General features: G+C 38.7%; 1 protein-coding gene across 8 annotated transcripts in view; it reads left to right on the top strand.

The window, feature by feature from the left end:
* Nucleotides 1-15,966, top strand: part of LOC116565151 (probable ATP-dependent RNA helicase DDX60-like) — a 129,181-nt gene that overhangs the window by 88,417 nt on the left and 24,798 nt on the right. For all 8 annotated transcript variants that reach the window (XM_032298615.1, XM_032298614.1, XM_032298616.1 and 5 more), the window contains 4 exons: nucleotides 2,850-3,011; nucleotides 6,904-7,069; nucleotides 8,275-8,431; nucleotides 10,274-10,374. In XM_032298615.1, the coding sequence (XP_032154506.1) occupies nucleotides 2,850-3,011; nucleotides 6,904-7,069; nucleotides 8,275-8,431; nucleotides 10,274-10,374 (586 nt within the window). The remainder of the gene's footprint in view (nucleotides 1-2,849; nucleotides 3,012-6,903; nucleotides 7,070-8,274; nucleotides 8,432-10,273; nucleotides 10,375-15,966) is intronic.

The raw sequence follows: 15,966 nt of genomic DNA, 5'->3' as shown, positions 1-15,966 counted from the left end.
TATCGCGTGACATAATAAAAAGACCTTGAGTAGTATTTAGCAACTCTCTCTGATTAGGAGAACTTAACTGGAGCACATTAAGTGGGTAACACTTTGTACCCTGGACCCATTCTCGTAATCAGAACCAAAAAACTTATTTAGCCAAGAGAATTTTAAATTATTATAACTACAGAAGTTTTGTATAAAAATAAATTCCCAGCACCTTGGTCCAATGGTAATGTGAAATCATTTACAAAGACAAATACACAAACACATAGGCGTGTGGATATGTTTAATGGTAGCACTAAGCCACGTGTATTGTTAATGCATCCAAAGTTTGTGCTGGTGGTGAGTAACTAAAACATGATGATGAGAGAAATTAAAGAGCAGATGACTGAAGTCACAAATGTGGGGAATTACAAGAAAATTTCTTCTTCTTTTGTGCTTGGACCAAGGTAAACAAATGAAGTATTCTACCAACATGTTACAATATCTATATAGATTACTCTTGTAGCGTGGCTCTGAATTTTAGTTAGAAACAAATGTACTCCTATATAGCACTGAGGCATGGCTGAAAGAATGACTTTGTGATAGGAATCTAAATGGAAATGGGATTCATTATTTGTACACTTGTATACATCTACATTTTAAAAATATTATTTTTTTTATTATACTTTAAGTTCTGGGGTACCTGTGCAGAATGTGCAGGTTTGTGAATAGATATTTTAAATGTTTGGGATTGAGATCTTTGCTGCTTGAATGGAGTCTCCAGTTGTCTTTAACATATGCCACAGAGATCCTAGGCTGAGTCCGCTGCTTTGTACCACCGGAACATTGAGAACTCTATGACAGTTGGTTTAGGCTCAAGCTAAAACTTCCCTTCCTTAATCTGGACTCCAGAAAACGTGCATGGTGCTGACAAGGCGCATGTTTTATGTCTGGTGCTCATGTAGAGGCGGAGTCAGGAGCACACACTTTGGGTCAGATCTTAGCTTAAATTCCAGCTCTGCCCTCCTCTCGTTATGTGACTTCTGAATATCTGTTTACCCTCTTGCAGCCTCATTTGAAAAATGGAAATAATAACTAATTCATTGGGTTGTGTTGTGGATTAAACAAAGTAATTTATATAAAACACTTAATTCATCAGTAGAAAACATGACTGATTGAGGCCAATCCCTAGACTTTTTTTTTTTTTTTCTTTTTTACACTGGACTCTTGTCAGGTGATCAGAGGGATTGAAGAAGGAAAATTAATTCTAGGTAACCTAGTTTGTTTACTTTAAAGCAGTAAAAAGAGTCATTTAATGCTATCATTTAAGACACTGTTTGCAACCAGTAATATATGGGTATTGCATATTAACTTGTGTTACTATGAACAGGGAGGCAAAATTAAAAGTGTAGTAAAAAATAGAGCCTCTGCTGCAGTACGCCACAATTGTACCACTGCACTCCAGTCTGGGTGGCAGAGCAAGAGCCTGTCAGCCTGTCTCAAAAAAAAAAAAAGAAAAAGAAAAAAAACCAGCCTCTGAAGTTGAAGCTGAGTTGCCTGTGTTCTAACCACAACCTGACCAGTAGGCTATGTGACCTTGAAGGCATTTCAAAATTTCCTTTGGAATTTACTTCCTCATCTGCAAAACAGAGATAATATTACCTTTCTCATAGCGTCATGGTAGAGATTAAATTAGTTAATCTATTTAAACCACGTAGAAGACTGCCTGGAACTTGGTAATTGTTTGCTATTATTATTTTTGGTTTTTTTTTGCACCATGTATAGTAGACTTTCCTAGTCTTTGTTTCTTCAGTGTAATAATTTAATGCTCATCAGCTACATAAGATTCCTTTTCAAAGTCTGTTTTCTAAACATGCTAGTAAATCCGTGGCCTCACAAGTAATATTCAAAAAACTCTATGGAGAACTCAGCCTATAATGAGTGTAATATATTACTGGATGTTTCATACATTGAGCCAAAACATTTTTTTCTAGCAAATTATATGTCAAGGTGATAGCAGTAGATGGACATATGATATTGTCAAACTCCCCAAAATATTTGAAGAGATTTATTCTGAGCCAAATATGAGTGACCATGGCCTGTGACACAGCCCTCAGGAGGTCTTAAGAACGTGCGCCCAAGGTGGTTGGGGTACAGCTTGGTTTCATAATTTTAGGGAGATATAAGACATCAATTAAATATATTTAACATACACATGGGTTTGATCCAGAAAGGCAGAACAACTCAAAGTTGGGGAGGGAGGCTTCCAGATTATAGGTAGATTTAAAAATTTTCTGATTGGGAATTGGTTGAAATGGTTATCAACAGAAAGGAATGTCTGGGTTATAAGAGGTTGTGGAACTGGGGCCTGTCAGGGGTTGGGGGTTTAGGGAAGGAATAGCAGGGGCTGGGGGGATAGGGGAGGAATAGCATTAGGAAACATATCAAATGTAGATGATGGGGTGATGGATGCAACAAACCACCATGGCACGTGTATACCTACCTGTGTAAGAAACGTGCACATTCAGCACATGTACCCAAGATCTTAAAGTATAATAATAATAACAATAATAATAAAAGGTTGTGGAGACCAAAGTTTTAGCATGCGCACAAAGCCTTCAGGTGGCAGGCTTCAGAGAAAATAGATTGTAGATGTTTCTTATCAGACCTGGGTCTGTGTTGGTGTGGATGCTGGAGGGTACAGTGAGGCATGTGTGACCCCCACTTCCCATTGTGGCTTAAACCACTCTTTCAGTTTACATTTTAGAGTGCCCTGGCCTAGGGTGAAGTCTATTCAGATGATTGAGGGGCCTTATAATTTTATTTTTGGTTTACAATATGAATATAGTCTTTTCAAAGCACTATTTTCATTTGTTAATAAGGTTTAAGAATGGTGATGTGGAAAAAAGAGCTGGAAGTATGTGCGCTTTTCTGGAGAAGATAGGGACAAAAAGCCATCCCCACACTGAATGTCATCATTATATCCTTGATATAAATGAAGAACTTAAAAAAGTTGAAGGAATTGTGAAGGTAGAAAAAAAGACGTAAGTATTAATGTTTACTTAAACAAATTGGCCCCTGAAGACTTAAAATATTCATAAGTCACTGTCAGAAATGTTTAGAGACCTGAGACACAAAGGGGCCCTTGTTATTGTTTCACAGTTTTTGCAAATAGAGTAAATTTGGGTGGAAGGATGGGAGGAAGGGAATCTCTCTTATACATGTAGATAGAGTTCATTTAGGTCAGGAGAGGTGAGACCACAACCTGTAAGCCTAAGAATCAACTGGGCCTCCTAGGAGGCCCTCAGCCTTCTTAGCCATAACCTGCATTCATGTTCCCAGGACACAACCTGGAGGTTTGCTGGTCTGTAGAGCGCTTATTCACTATTGGTGGGAGTGTAAATTAGTTCAACCATTGTGAAAGACAGCGTGGTGATTCCTCAAAGACCAAAAGACAGAAATACCATTCAACACAGCCATCCCACTGCTGGGCATATACCCAAAGGAATAGAAGTCATTCCATCATAAAGATACGTGCATGCATATGTTCACTGCAGCACTATTCACAATAGAAAAGACATGGAATCAATCTAGATGCCCATCAATGATAGACTGGATAAGGAAATTGTGGTGCATGTACACCGTGAAATACTATGCAGCCATGAAAAACAATGAGATCATGTCCTTTGTAGGGACATTGATAAAGCTGGAGGCCATTATTCTTAGCAAACTAACACAGGGACAGAAAACCAAATACTACATTTCTCACTTTTAAGTAGGAAATAAATGATGAGAACACATGGACACATAGAAGGGAACAGCACACACTGGGACCTATGAGAAGGTGGAGGGTGGGAGGAAGAGGGAGAGAGAGGATCGAGGGAAATAACGAATGAGAACTAGGCTTAATATCCGGGTTATGAAATAATCTGTACAACAAACTCCCATGATACAAGTTTACCTATATAACGAATCTGCACATGTACCCCTGAACTTAAAATAAAGCTTAAAAACCAAAGAATGGACTATAGAATGAATTGCCATACCAAATGAATGGTAGGGGTAGAACTTCACTGCTGTGATTTTTTTCCCCTTTTTCCCCAAGGTCTGATTAATTCTGACAGTTCTATGGTCAAAATGTTTCTTCTGTCCTTGCCATCCTCTCGATCCTCACTTACTGGCTCTGAGTTGGTTCAGGTCCTTGCCATTTGTTATTTGGGATTGTCTAGAGTCTTTCTCATGTGTAATTTCTTGTTCCAGGTTTACCTCTCCTAATGTTATTGACATACAGTTACTGGTCTGATTGTTCTGTTATGGGATTCTTGGGGTGTTGCTTTTCTGGCTAGAGACCTCTGTGGCCAGTGGCACCTTTCCTGCACCCAGCCAGGCATGCCAGTTGTAGAGAGGCTGGCAGCTCCAGATACTGGCACAGGCACCAGCTTCCTGTATGGCTGCAGCTGGACCAGAAGTACTGCAAGCAGCTTCCATGGCTGGCACTGGGGAACATGGTGGTGCCCAGAGATGCCAGGAACTGCAGGGCCCCAAAGAGGGTATCACAGCCCTGGCTTGGGGAGCTGCTAGGTCTGGGCTCCTCTAAAGGCTGCAGCTCTTTTCTCCTTCTCTCTTCTCTCCTTCTTGTCACCCATAATGTGGCAAGCAAGGGCAATGTGGCAAGTGTTTTAGCCCTGTTTGTGTTACAGCTCTTTTAGCCTTGCCATTTGGTGGGTCCCAAGTTCTAGTCCTGCATCCAGGAAGAATGAGGTACACAGACAAGTAGAGGGTGAGCAAGGTGAAGAAGAGCATTATTGACCAATGGAACAGCTTAGAGGAGAACTGCAGTGGATAGCTTCTCTCTGGAAGTGGGGTGTCCCGATGAGTATTGAGCTCTTAGCAGAGAGGAGGCCCTGGAGTGGGTTACTCCTCTCTGCAGGCAGGTAATCCTGTCAAGTACTCAGCTCTCAGCGGAGAGGAGACCCTGGAGTGGGTTGCTCCTTTTTTGCAGCTGGTCATCCTGTCAAGTCCTCAGTTCTTAGCTAAGAAGAGGTCCTGGAGTGGGTAGCTCCTCTCCACAGCTGGTAATCCTGACATCTGCTCAGCTCTTAGCAGAGAGGAGACACTGGAGTAGGTAACTCCTCTCTGCAGCTAGTCATCTGTTGAGTCAAGTCTGGCTGAGTCTGAGGTTTTTATGGGCTTCAGAGGGGAGGAAGCATGTGCTGATGGGTCCGTGGGAGGTCATGGGCAGGCCTGGAAAAAGCACCATAAATTCCCGCTTCCAGTCCACAGGACCGGCAACCCAGCCCCCAGATTTCATGCCCCAGCTTGAAGGTGGGACTTCAGGTAGGCACTTTAGCATGGCATTCAAGGGTCACCATGATTTGTTCCCTGCCTACCTCTGTGGTGTTGTCATCATTTCCTGCCACTTCTCTCTGGTAAGTCTCTATCTCACCAGAGTTCTCCTCACATGAATCACTTTCCACCACCCGAGTCTATGTACTAGGTACTGCATCTACCTGGTGGGCCTTTCTTTCTGTTAGCTCATACATCTGTTCATTTCCCCCACATCTTTCGTTTTAAATCTGTCTTCTCTCTGAAGTTTATAATGATTCTCTCAGATAGATTTATTACCCTTTGTCTTTTGTTCTCATTCCACTTTGAATCACTGAAGCATTTGGATCAGTGATAACACCACATTGCAGTTGTCTTCATATCTTCATTTTCTTTAGATTGGGAGTTCCCTTACGAGAATTGTGCATATTCTTCTTGGAATCCCCCCATACTAGCATATTGCCTGGCACATAGTAATAGTGCTTCATAAATACTTTTGAGAGAATAATGAAACCTCCCCTCCACAATGTCTTAGTCCATAACAAATTACCATAGACTACATGGCTTATAAACAGAAATGTATTTCTCACAGTTCTGGAGGCTAGTAAGTCCAAGATCAAGGTGTCAGCAGAGCTGCTGTCTGGTGAGGCCCTGCTTTCTGATTCATAGAGAGCTGTCCTTTCTGTGTCCTTATAGGGTGAAAGAGTGAGGGATCTCTCTGGAGCCTCTTTTATAAAGTTGCTAATCCCATTCATAAAAAACTGTCTTCTTGACTTAATCACCTCCCAAAGACCCCACCTTCTGATATCACACATGGAGATTAGGTTTTCAACATATGAATTTGTTTTGAGGGGGACACAAACATTCAGTCTGTAACAACATTGAAATAACTTCCATAGCCCTTCTAATTCAAACATTTCATAAAGACTAGGGCAAAATTTCTGTTGGTTCCACTCCTGCTTTTATCTTCTTTCTGCTTGTTGTGCATAGTTTTTGGACATAGGAGAAAGGAAAAGGATCTGGGAGAGAGAAGTTGGAGCTCCAGGTTGTCTTGGCAACTGATTCTCTTTAGTCAGTCTTTTTTCAGGACTAGGAACTACATTTCAAGTTGAATGTGTAATGAACTATATGGGCCATGAAAATAAAGAATATTGGTTGCTATAATCAGTTTCTCTCTTGGACCCAGTCATGAAGGGCCTCCGCTCTCAGCATGGATATTTAAAGTACCCTTTTCTGCCTGGGACCCTTTTTATAAGACCTTCTAGACTGTGCCACACACCCACCTCCTTTGCTTTTCCACTGTGCTCTGGCCACTGCTCCAGAGAGATTCAGGAACAGAAGTTGTCCTGAGAAGAACCGGGTATCTGTTACAGCATGAAGGAGGAGAAATCATGCAGAGAAAAGGAAGAAAATACAGGGGATTTTACTGGTGAAGAACCATGACGTCTAGATGAAATAGTGGAAGTGCCTGTGAGGAAGGGGAGACCAAGTTAGGATTGATGAAACTATTGTCAACATTGGATGATGAAGGGAAGTCTGGGGGCCTTAGGCTTCTTGTGGTAACAGAATATGAGTTTTCATTACCTAAAAGTTTTCTTTTGAAAATAATAGCATTAAAAAAAAACAGAAGAAGCCTGGAAAACTGGAAAGAATGCTAATGGATAGGCCTGAATATATTAACTTCCTGATGAAGCTGAAGACTGTGAAAATCTCTGAGGGCTGCACGTATGCTGATGTCAGCGCCCTGCACAGTGAGATCACCGAGGAGAATGGCTTGGTACGTCAGACAATTATTAACAAGATACTTTACAGTTGTGATGCTTTATCATAGTGATCATTTGAACATGGAAATGACTTGTGCAATACCTTTGAAATAGGATTATCTCTGTATGTTTTTTGCATTGCAATGATTATCCCAATTTAATGCGCTAAAGTTCTCTAGGTGACTCTTCCTTGCTCAGTATGAATATCATCCTCTTATTTTATTTCACTCTGTTATCCTGCATTAGTTTATAGCTTGATTGTAGAACTCAATTCAATATGATGTATTTTAATGCTGGTCACATTTGAGTATGGGTGACACATCGTATTTTAAATAATGTCAACTGAAAGTTTCCATTTCAGAGACTTTCTATATCACATTCAAAATCTCTCATTAAACAGATATTGAAATAGCCAAGGATGGTATGGCATTTAAACATTATTTATTATGCAAGCAATTTATGTTCATTGCCTAAATACTTGAAAATAGAAAATAAAAATAAAAATAAGCGTAATGTCACAGCTCAGAGAGACTCGCTGTTCTCTCAGATCTTTTTTCCTATGGCCTGTAGTTATAAACATGTCCACACTCACATAGACATTCTGTGTATTTATTTGTTAATAAAATAAGGTCATATTATATACAAATTAGTTTGCAATCTTCTTTCCCCCCTTACCTATTTATTTCTTGCCAGCAACAATAGAGCTACATTATTATCTGACTAGCTGCATACTCTATGTTTCTGTGGGTGACTGACTTATGTAACCAGTTGTCTTACTCCAGGCTGCTTAGGCTATCTTATTGTTTTTTTCTTGTTCTTGTAATACGATTTTACCTTTGACATCTTTGCCAGCTGCTGGATTTCCTCCTGAGAATAAATTCTTAGAAGTGAGACTGAGTATGGACATTTTAAGGGGTTTGGATATGACTTGTGAGTGGTTCACAGTGAGAAGCAAGAATTCTCGGATCATCTGGAGTAGAGAACGTGCTCTGCCTTCTTGGAGAAGTCTCTCTCTCTCTTTGCGTGTCTCTTCTCTGAGGGAGTCTGTTCGCAAAAATGGGCAGATTGTTTCTGTAGCTGTGAAATATGTAGGTTCAGGGTGAAAGGGCAGCCTCACTGTGTGCAAGGTGTCAGAGATTTATTCATGAAAATGTCTTGATTCTGGTTGAACTTAAGTAAAATACGTGATCAATTGTTTCACACTCCTTTCTTGTTTTAGACTTTGAATACAGCGTTAAAACGAGTGAAATTAACGAGGAGAGGCGAAGAACTGACAACTTTAGCACAAAGGGGGATTGGATATCATCACAGCGCCATGTATTTTAAAGAAAAAGAGTTAGTTGAGATACTCTTTGCAAAAGGGCTTATTAGGGTAGGTACATTTCTTTGCATTTAAAATAATGTGCATATATGATGCTGAATACCAGTAAAAGGTAAAAAATTATACCAGTTGTTTTAATCATCTAACCAGTGTCTTTTTATTACAACTCACTGAACTGCTTCTCCATCTTTCCCATTTATTAGAGGAGTTTAAAAACTATTTCTACACTGAAAAATATTTATAATGAAGTAGTACAGCTATTACATAACCCTTTACCCTTCAACACTTAGTATCTAGGACATAGCTCTTAAAATTTTACCCTAGAGATTTCTTAAGGATATTGATACTTTTAGTATAAATGACTATAGTTTTAGTCAGACTATTTTCCAATGTCATACCTCATCTAAGAGAAAGACATTTCTTTTTTAAGAACTGAGAAAGCTTGCACTAGACTAACATGTTCTAGACAGAGCTGATAGATGTAACACCTCCAAAGGAAGTTGGAAGAGGGTAAGGAGATCTTCCATGGCTCTAGTTAAATGCTTGTTAACTTTTTGTTAGCATGTTTCAGAAGCTTGGAACATTCTCTTTCTGTGTGGGGATGGTCTCCATAAATTCACCAAGAATGTTCATATAATTACCTAGTCAGTTTTCTTTAGAGGGATTTGGAAAAACAAGCACCAGCTTTATAGCTTGGTTGCACATATGCATGTGTGTGTCTGTGTGTGAAGAGTTGTGTAGAAGTGTAGTCATCATGCTATTTAGGGTGTTTATTTTTGTAATCTTAAGAAGAGTGAGGAATATTAGATATCAAAAGTTGTTTCTTGCTGTTTATAAAAACAAAATCTCAGTTTTCATACAGGTATAATTTATTTGTCATTAAAATGGGCAAATAACCAGAAAAAAACAGTTTTCATAAAGGTTATTAATTACGGGCAAAGATCACGTAAATTTTGTTTATGACACTCAGTATTGTAGACCTTGTTACATAGTTGTGACTCAGTAAAAGGTAATGAGTGAGTAAATCAGTGAATAAATGAATGAATGAATAGCCAGATCACTATAAAAGTGTTATTCTGAAAATGTGGGTGCTTGCATTTTAAAAAAAGAACACTTTTTAAAAAATGACACTCATTAGAGCTAAATTCTAAAGTTTAGTGGTTTGAGCCTTTCTGTCCTTTTTATTGGTGAACTTTTAAAGATGAACAAATAGTGGTTTGAATTTGGATAGGTTTATAAATATCAATTAGAAAGTCTTTGTGCTTACTCTTTATCGTTAAATAATTAAAATAATTATGGCACAGGTTAATATCAATGTATTTAACAGAAAGACAGAGCAGCTATATGCACCTAGCATTAAATAGGTTAGTGGGCACATAACTGATATTAAGAAAGTAAATTAGAAGGAAAATTTAACTTTATTATGCTTCAATTAATTAGATCAGTTATCTGTTTAGATAAAACTTCCATAAACAAACATGAGAATAAGAGAAGGTGTTTGTCCGGAGTATGTAAGTCAAAACATTATTACCCCATCTTAAAGAAGATTTGTATGCTGGTTGTTCATTCATTCCTGCATTCACTGGACACATATTTATTGTGCATCTAACTACGATGGTGCAGGAAGTCTTTTTGGACATTTAGATAGAGATCAGAAAGAGCCTGCAAATAGAGATTTGGGTGAAATGATTTTACCGTGAGCAAATGTCAACAGGATGCTGAAGTAGCAGTGTTCTTTGAATAGTCAGGCAGTGTAAGAACAGCGTGGCTAGTATGTTAATTTTAATGACGTGGTTTATCAAGCTCAAAGAGTTCTTCAGACACTGGAGTGGAAAATAGATCTTGTGTCCTTACAGATATGCTATATTTTGAATTAACTTTTTTTTTTTCTAGGCAGTGACAGCTACTGAAACATTTGCCTTAGGGATCCACAAGCCATGCAAATCTGTTGTTTTTGCTCAAGACTCAGTCTATCTGGATGCTTTAAATTACAGACAGGTAACTCTATGACTCTGTTAGTACCGCTGCTGAAAGCCGGGTGTGAAATAATGAACCATATGGCATTTGCATCTGGTATCAGGTTACAGTTTCTGTTGTTCCTTTTACTTTCCGTGAGGCATAGCCTTTTCGGGTCGAGTGACCTTATATCTTGTTGCTTCATGTCGGATGATTTATGTTTCACTATTTTCTCACAGTTAGGGTTTATTGGCTTAATAATCTTAGTGAAGTTCAGTTTTTAGTGTAGTTTTTATATTTCTTGAGAAATATAGAGCTGTGCTGATTCTGGATCCTTTATAGTGCTCCTTTATTTTTTTTTTTTCTGGGAGTATGAAAAATGGTCTGAAATTCCTTGTATTATCTGTTTCCTTTAATATGACTTTCTCTGTGTGTGGCACTTGGTATTATCAATTCCTGGGTGTTTTGGGAATCCTGTCATTTAAATTAGGTAGGTTTCGACTTTCTTACTGCAAATTTGAGTATTTAGGGGTCATTAACCAACTATTTTCCAAATTCCAAAACTTTAATACCATTCACCTTCTTGGTGGTTTATGCTTTTTTTTTTTTTTTTTAAAAAAAAAAGCTTTTCATTATCATTTTAGTGGAATTTCTGGAGTAAGAAGTGTTACTTGGAGGTCTCTAGATAACTTTTTAAAAATTGAGGATAAAAATGTGTCTGTATTATAAGGCCAGGAAGGAAAGGGAGATAAATGAAAGAAAAACAAGTTTGAGAGCAAGAAAAATAAAAATAAAGGAGAAAGGCCATGTAACAGAGATTTAGACTCAATGACAAAGATGTCACACCTGAGCGTCTTCTCATTTCCTTATGTGACATCCTATCTGTGACATATATTGTAAGTCAAAGGGAAGAAAAACCACCTCCTCTCTACACACGGCTAAAAAAAATTGTCAGTGATCTTTGCCTAGTCTCAAAATATGAACGATAAATCATAAAATATAAATTTTTTCATTGTGCTTATTCTTGAAATTTTCCTCTTTCCTTATTAAAATGTAGATCATGTGAACAATCCTAGATTGGAATGTGAAGATTGTGATTTTACAGAGAAAATGAGTTTATATCTATTTCATGATTTTTTAGGATGTTGCTGTTTCAACTTAAAAGCTGTATTTTTCTTTTCTCAAGTATAGCTATGGACCATATCACCTTTTGCATGTGTTGTTAGTTATAAAAAACAGAAAGCTCCTGAGCTGGAATTTTTCAGTCTTTCTCTTTTTTGTGTAGTGACCAAAGTTTGCCTTAAGGGACTTTTGTTTCCTTCAGAATTATAGTCTCCCTTTTCCTCCTCCTTGCCAAGCTCTCTTGTTTGGAAGAAATCCAACATCATTTACTCACTATGAACCATAATGAGAATGGAACGACTTTGTTATCCTGCTCTGAGGACTTAGCATTATCTCCTGGGACAGAATAAAATATATTTTGTCTCTGGATGGATTTTGTTTGTTTTTTGAGGGTCAGGTGGCAGACCTTTCTGGGACTTATACTCCCGAACAACTGCCTCATCATCCCAAATGTCAGGTTGGCTCTGTTTAGGGAAATGCACTGCAATCAGAAATGTATTTCCATGCCATTTCCATGTTATTTACAATGTGTCTATAAGGATGTGTCTTACAATGAGAACCAGAAAATGTTAGTTCTACTGCTTGCACTTGAGACCAGTTAATGTTAGTCGTACTCAAAGTATTTCATACAGTTCACTTTTGTCATGATCCTGTATTGACAGCCTTAGTTTAGCTGTCATTATTTTGACTCCATGTCAGTGTTTTGACATATCTTCAACTGGAAGTAAGCATTTACTATGTTTTATACATAAAAGTTTTAAAAAAGTAAACCTACCTGTAGATTTATGTTTCTCATGCAACATAAGTTATTTAGAAATAGAAAATTTAGTCTCCAAAGTTGGTTATGTAGGAACTGACTTCAGTGACTTTTGCCCAGTTGTATCAAAATCTTTTTCTTTCTCTGGATCTATTTGAATACATGACATGAAGCTATGTATCTTCCTTTTTTTGGTGCTTTCTTTTATAGAGGCATCTAGTCTCATAGGAGTGTGATTTTTCCTAGCACAGCAGGTATTACAGACCCCTGAACTATGTGTTTTATATTAGCTTTTTAAAGCAAAGAATACACTTCACTGTATTAATTGAAAAAAAAATGATAGGGATTTTCTGCTTACATGCCATTTTCTCCTTTTGGCCTTTCCATTTTCTGTCTTTTAAAAATATTTATGTATTCCTTGAAATAGCGTTTTTATACTCAAATGCGTGTCATGACCTGCTCCTAGGTATCTTCCTCATGTCACTCAATCTTCATAGGACTGTACTGCCTGTAAAATAAAGAGAATACTTGCTAGCTTCACCTTCCTGGCTTTTCTTCAATAACCAAGGAGAGCAGATTATACAAGGCTGTGAATAGTGTGAATAGCAGGAAGCTGAGCTGATTAGACTCCTTGGGAGCAGCCACTGAGAAAGCTGCCTACCACAGTCTGCGTCTGGGCCCCAGTGAGTCATCTCTCTCTCATAAACAAAAGCACATTAGCTGCCTCCCAGGGTCTCCAGAATTCTCGCTACTGGCATAAGCCTGGGATTGCTCCAGTTATCAGAATGCCCCTTTTGCTGTCACAGTCTCTTGGTGTCCTTTCCTGGGCCTCTTCACCACCATGTCAGTATTGTTACATTCAGCCCAGCCTGTTGCCCTGCCTCTCTTTTGCTGAGCGTGCTCACCATCGACACTGGTGGCCTGGCTCAAGTCTTGCCTCAGGTACCTATGTGCTAGGTCTTCACAGTGCTTCTGAAGGAGTATGTGTAATGATTAATAGAGGAGCATCTGATCCTAGATTCCCTAGGCTTGAATCTTTGCTTTACTCTTCACTAGCTGTGCAATCGAGGACAAGTTAGTTAATTTCTCAGGTGTCAGTTTCTCAATCTGTACAATGGTGACAATAATTATATTTCAGAAGGTGATTATGAGGGCTAACTGAAAAGTGTACACTACTCAGAACTGTGCCCAGCACATAGTAAGTGCCCAATGAATGCCAGCTGTTATTAGTAGGGCCCTTTGCATCCTGATCACCATGTGATTTTTAAAAAATATGTATATTTGTTTCTTGTTCTTTCCTTGTGAGAACCTTCTGGCACAAATTGTTTTACTAATTGACCTGTCATTTCTGTTATGCCTTGTTCATCAGAACCTCTGCTCTGCCTTTTCCTCTTAGAGACTTTTCCTTTTCTCCCCTGATTGAAATTCTAGCCCTTTTTGTAAGGTTCTGATTGAACTGTTTTTATTTGTTTTCTTTGATTTTCTTTGATTACTCTAGCTTTGGGGAAATGTGATTGTGCTTGTTCGGTCACATACACTGTAGTCTTGTAAATTCCATGAAGGAATTTGTATCCCTAATAGCAATTAGCATGGGGATGACAAGAGATGCTCACAGTGTTTGTGGAACTGATGATTTCTTCTGTGCAATGTGCATCCATCTATGCCCAGCTGCCATTTTCAGTTGTGTTATAATGGAAACCATGATAATGGAAAAATCTGTGGGCATGAGGTGATTATTACCAAACAGATGTGAGACCTCGGGTGAGATATCTACACAGCGGGTATCTTCCTTCACTATCTCCATCTCCAGAATGTCCAGGATAATCACCACCCCATAGCCTTGGTAAGGGTTAAGTGAATAGGAAAGACACATTGAAGGTCCTTAATAAACATTTCCTCCTTCATTTACTATGCACACTTTTTCACTCTGGAGTTCTTTAATGCCTTTCTCTCCTTTGCTTTTGATGCTTAATCTATTTCAAAAAGCATCCGATTACTCTCCTGCCATGGTGTCTCAGGTTTCTGTGTCACAATTTCTGTAGCAGCACCCTTCGTCCTTCATTCTTTACCCAGGATTATTATAAGAGTGTTAACAAAAGGACATGAGATCTGCAGAGGCAAAACAGAGTTTTATTTTCTGTAGAAAACAATCTGCAGATTGGAGAAACTCAGCCTTTACTGCAAGTGAAAGTGTGCTCTCCAAAGAACAAAGAGGGGGTTTGGCTTAACTAAGGAAAATTCTCAGCCTTGTTTTCAATCAGATCCTTTTTTTTTTTTTTTTTTTTTTTTGCAAATGATGGATTCAAGCTTATTCAGCTCTGATTGGTTGAAATAGTTGACCCTGACTGAGTGGTTTCCAATGTCCTAAACCAGAAGTTTCCATCAGAGGTTTCTTTCAAACAGCTAGGAGTGGGGCTTTCCAACCGCAGTTGATCTTGACACCACCAACAGCAGCTGGTTTGGCTTGATTGTAGGACGGGAGGTCCTTTGACACCTTTACAGCATCTTTCTGAGAACACAGCATCCACGATCACTCCCTCACTCTGCCATGGCTGCCTTGTTCTGTTTAAACTTTGAGCACCTCAGCCACGGGAGTCCATTCTGTCTGTTGGCCAGGGACATTCTTAAACAGTAGTCCTTTTGGTTCTCATTTGCCTGTATTCTATTCTGTGCTACAGATGATAGATAGCATAGTTTCTTCATGTCATCTTTGATGAGGGAATATTGATGGCTAATTCTATTCTAGGATGAAATATAGCAGGGTTGGCAATATTCAAGCCCTTTGCTGTCTATCTAAAATACGTATGTTCTCATGCTCATGAGGATTTGTCCTAATCAGTCTAATCTTCTTACTATTTCCAACCATCTTTCTAATCTCTGTCTTCTTGCTTTCTTCTCTGCAGTCATTTTTTTGCATGGGTTGTCTACCCTGTAATCTTCAGGAATCTAATTTTTAGGATTCCAGAGGCAGACTCACATGGTCCCTGAGGACTTTGATTTAAAAATGTCAGGGATTGGTTGACTCTGCTACTTCTCAGTTGTTGGATTGTGACTACATGACTTAGGTTCTCTGCGCTCAGGTTTCTTACCTTTGTTCCTTTTTTTTTCAACATTACACTGGAAGTCCTGCTTTATTTTTAAATGGGGCTGACAATACTCTCTACCTCACCAGATTATGACAAAGACTGCCTAAAACTAATTTATATAAAGGGCCTAGCACATACTAAGCATTGAATAAATGGCTGTTATTTCTTCTACAAAGAGTTTGTCCTTGACATACCTCTTCCACGAAGCCTTTCAAAATGTTGTCTCGTTCAATAATTGTACTTGATTTCTATCTCAAGGAGCTTAGGCACACTTTTTAACTTTCATTACTTTTAACTCTGTTTGTTAAAAGAGTTAGAGAAAATGGCTTAAATAGGAAACAGTTCCAAGTATGGTTGGAACTCCCCACATCTAGCTGTTTGAAAGAAACATTTCACAGACTCTTCTGGTTTGGAGCTTGAAACCACCTAGTCCCAGTCAGGGCTCAACTATTCCAACCAATGAGAACAGAAGAAGTTTGAATCCTTCATTTGCAAAAAAGGATCTGATTGAAAATAGGGCTGAGAAGCTTCCCTATTTAAGCCACTCTCTAGTTCTATTCCTCCCTGTCTCTGTCTCTCTCTCTCTTTCTCTCTCTCTGTGTGTGTGTATATGTGTGTGTGTGTGTGTGTGTGTGTGTGTGTGTGTGTCTGTGGTGAGAGAGAGTGGGG

Source organism: Sapajus apella, unplaced genomic scaffold (assembly GCF_009761245.1).
Source record: "Sapajus apella isolate SASKATOON/1434 unplaced genomic scaffold, GSC_monkey_1.0 scaffold39, whole genome shotgun sequence".
NCBI lineage: Eukaryota > Metazoa > Chordata > Mammalia > Primates > Cebidae > Sapajus > Sapajus apella.
This window is presented reverse-complemented; position numbering and strand designations above follow the sequence as displayed.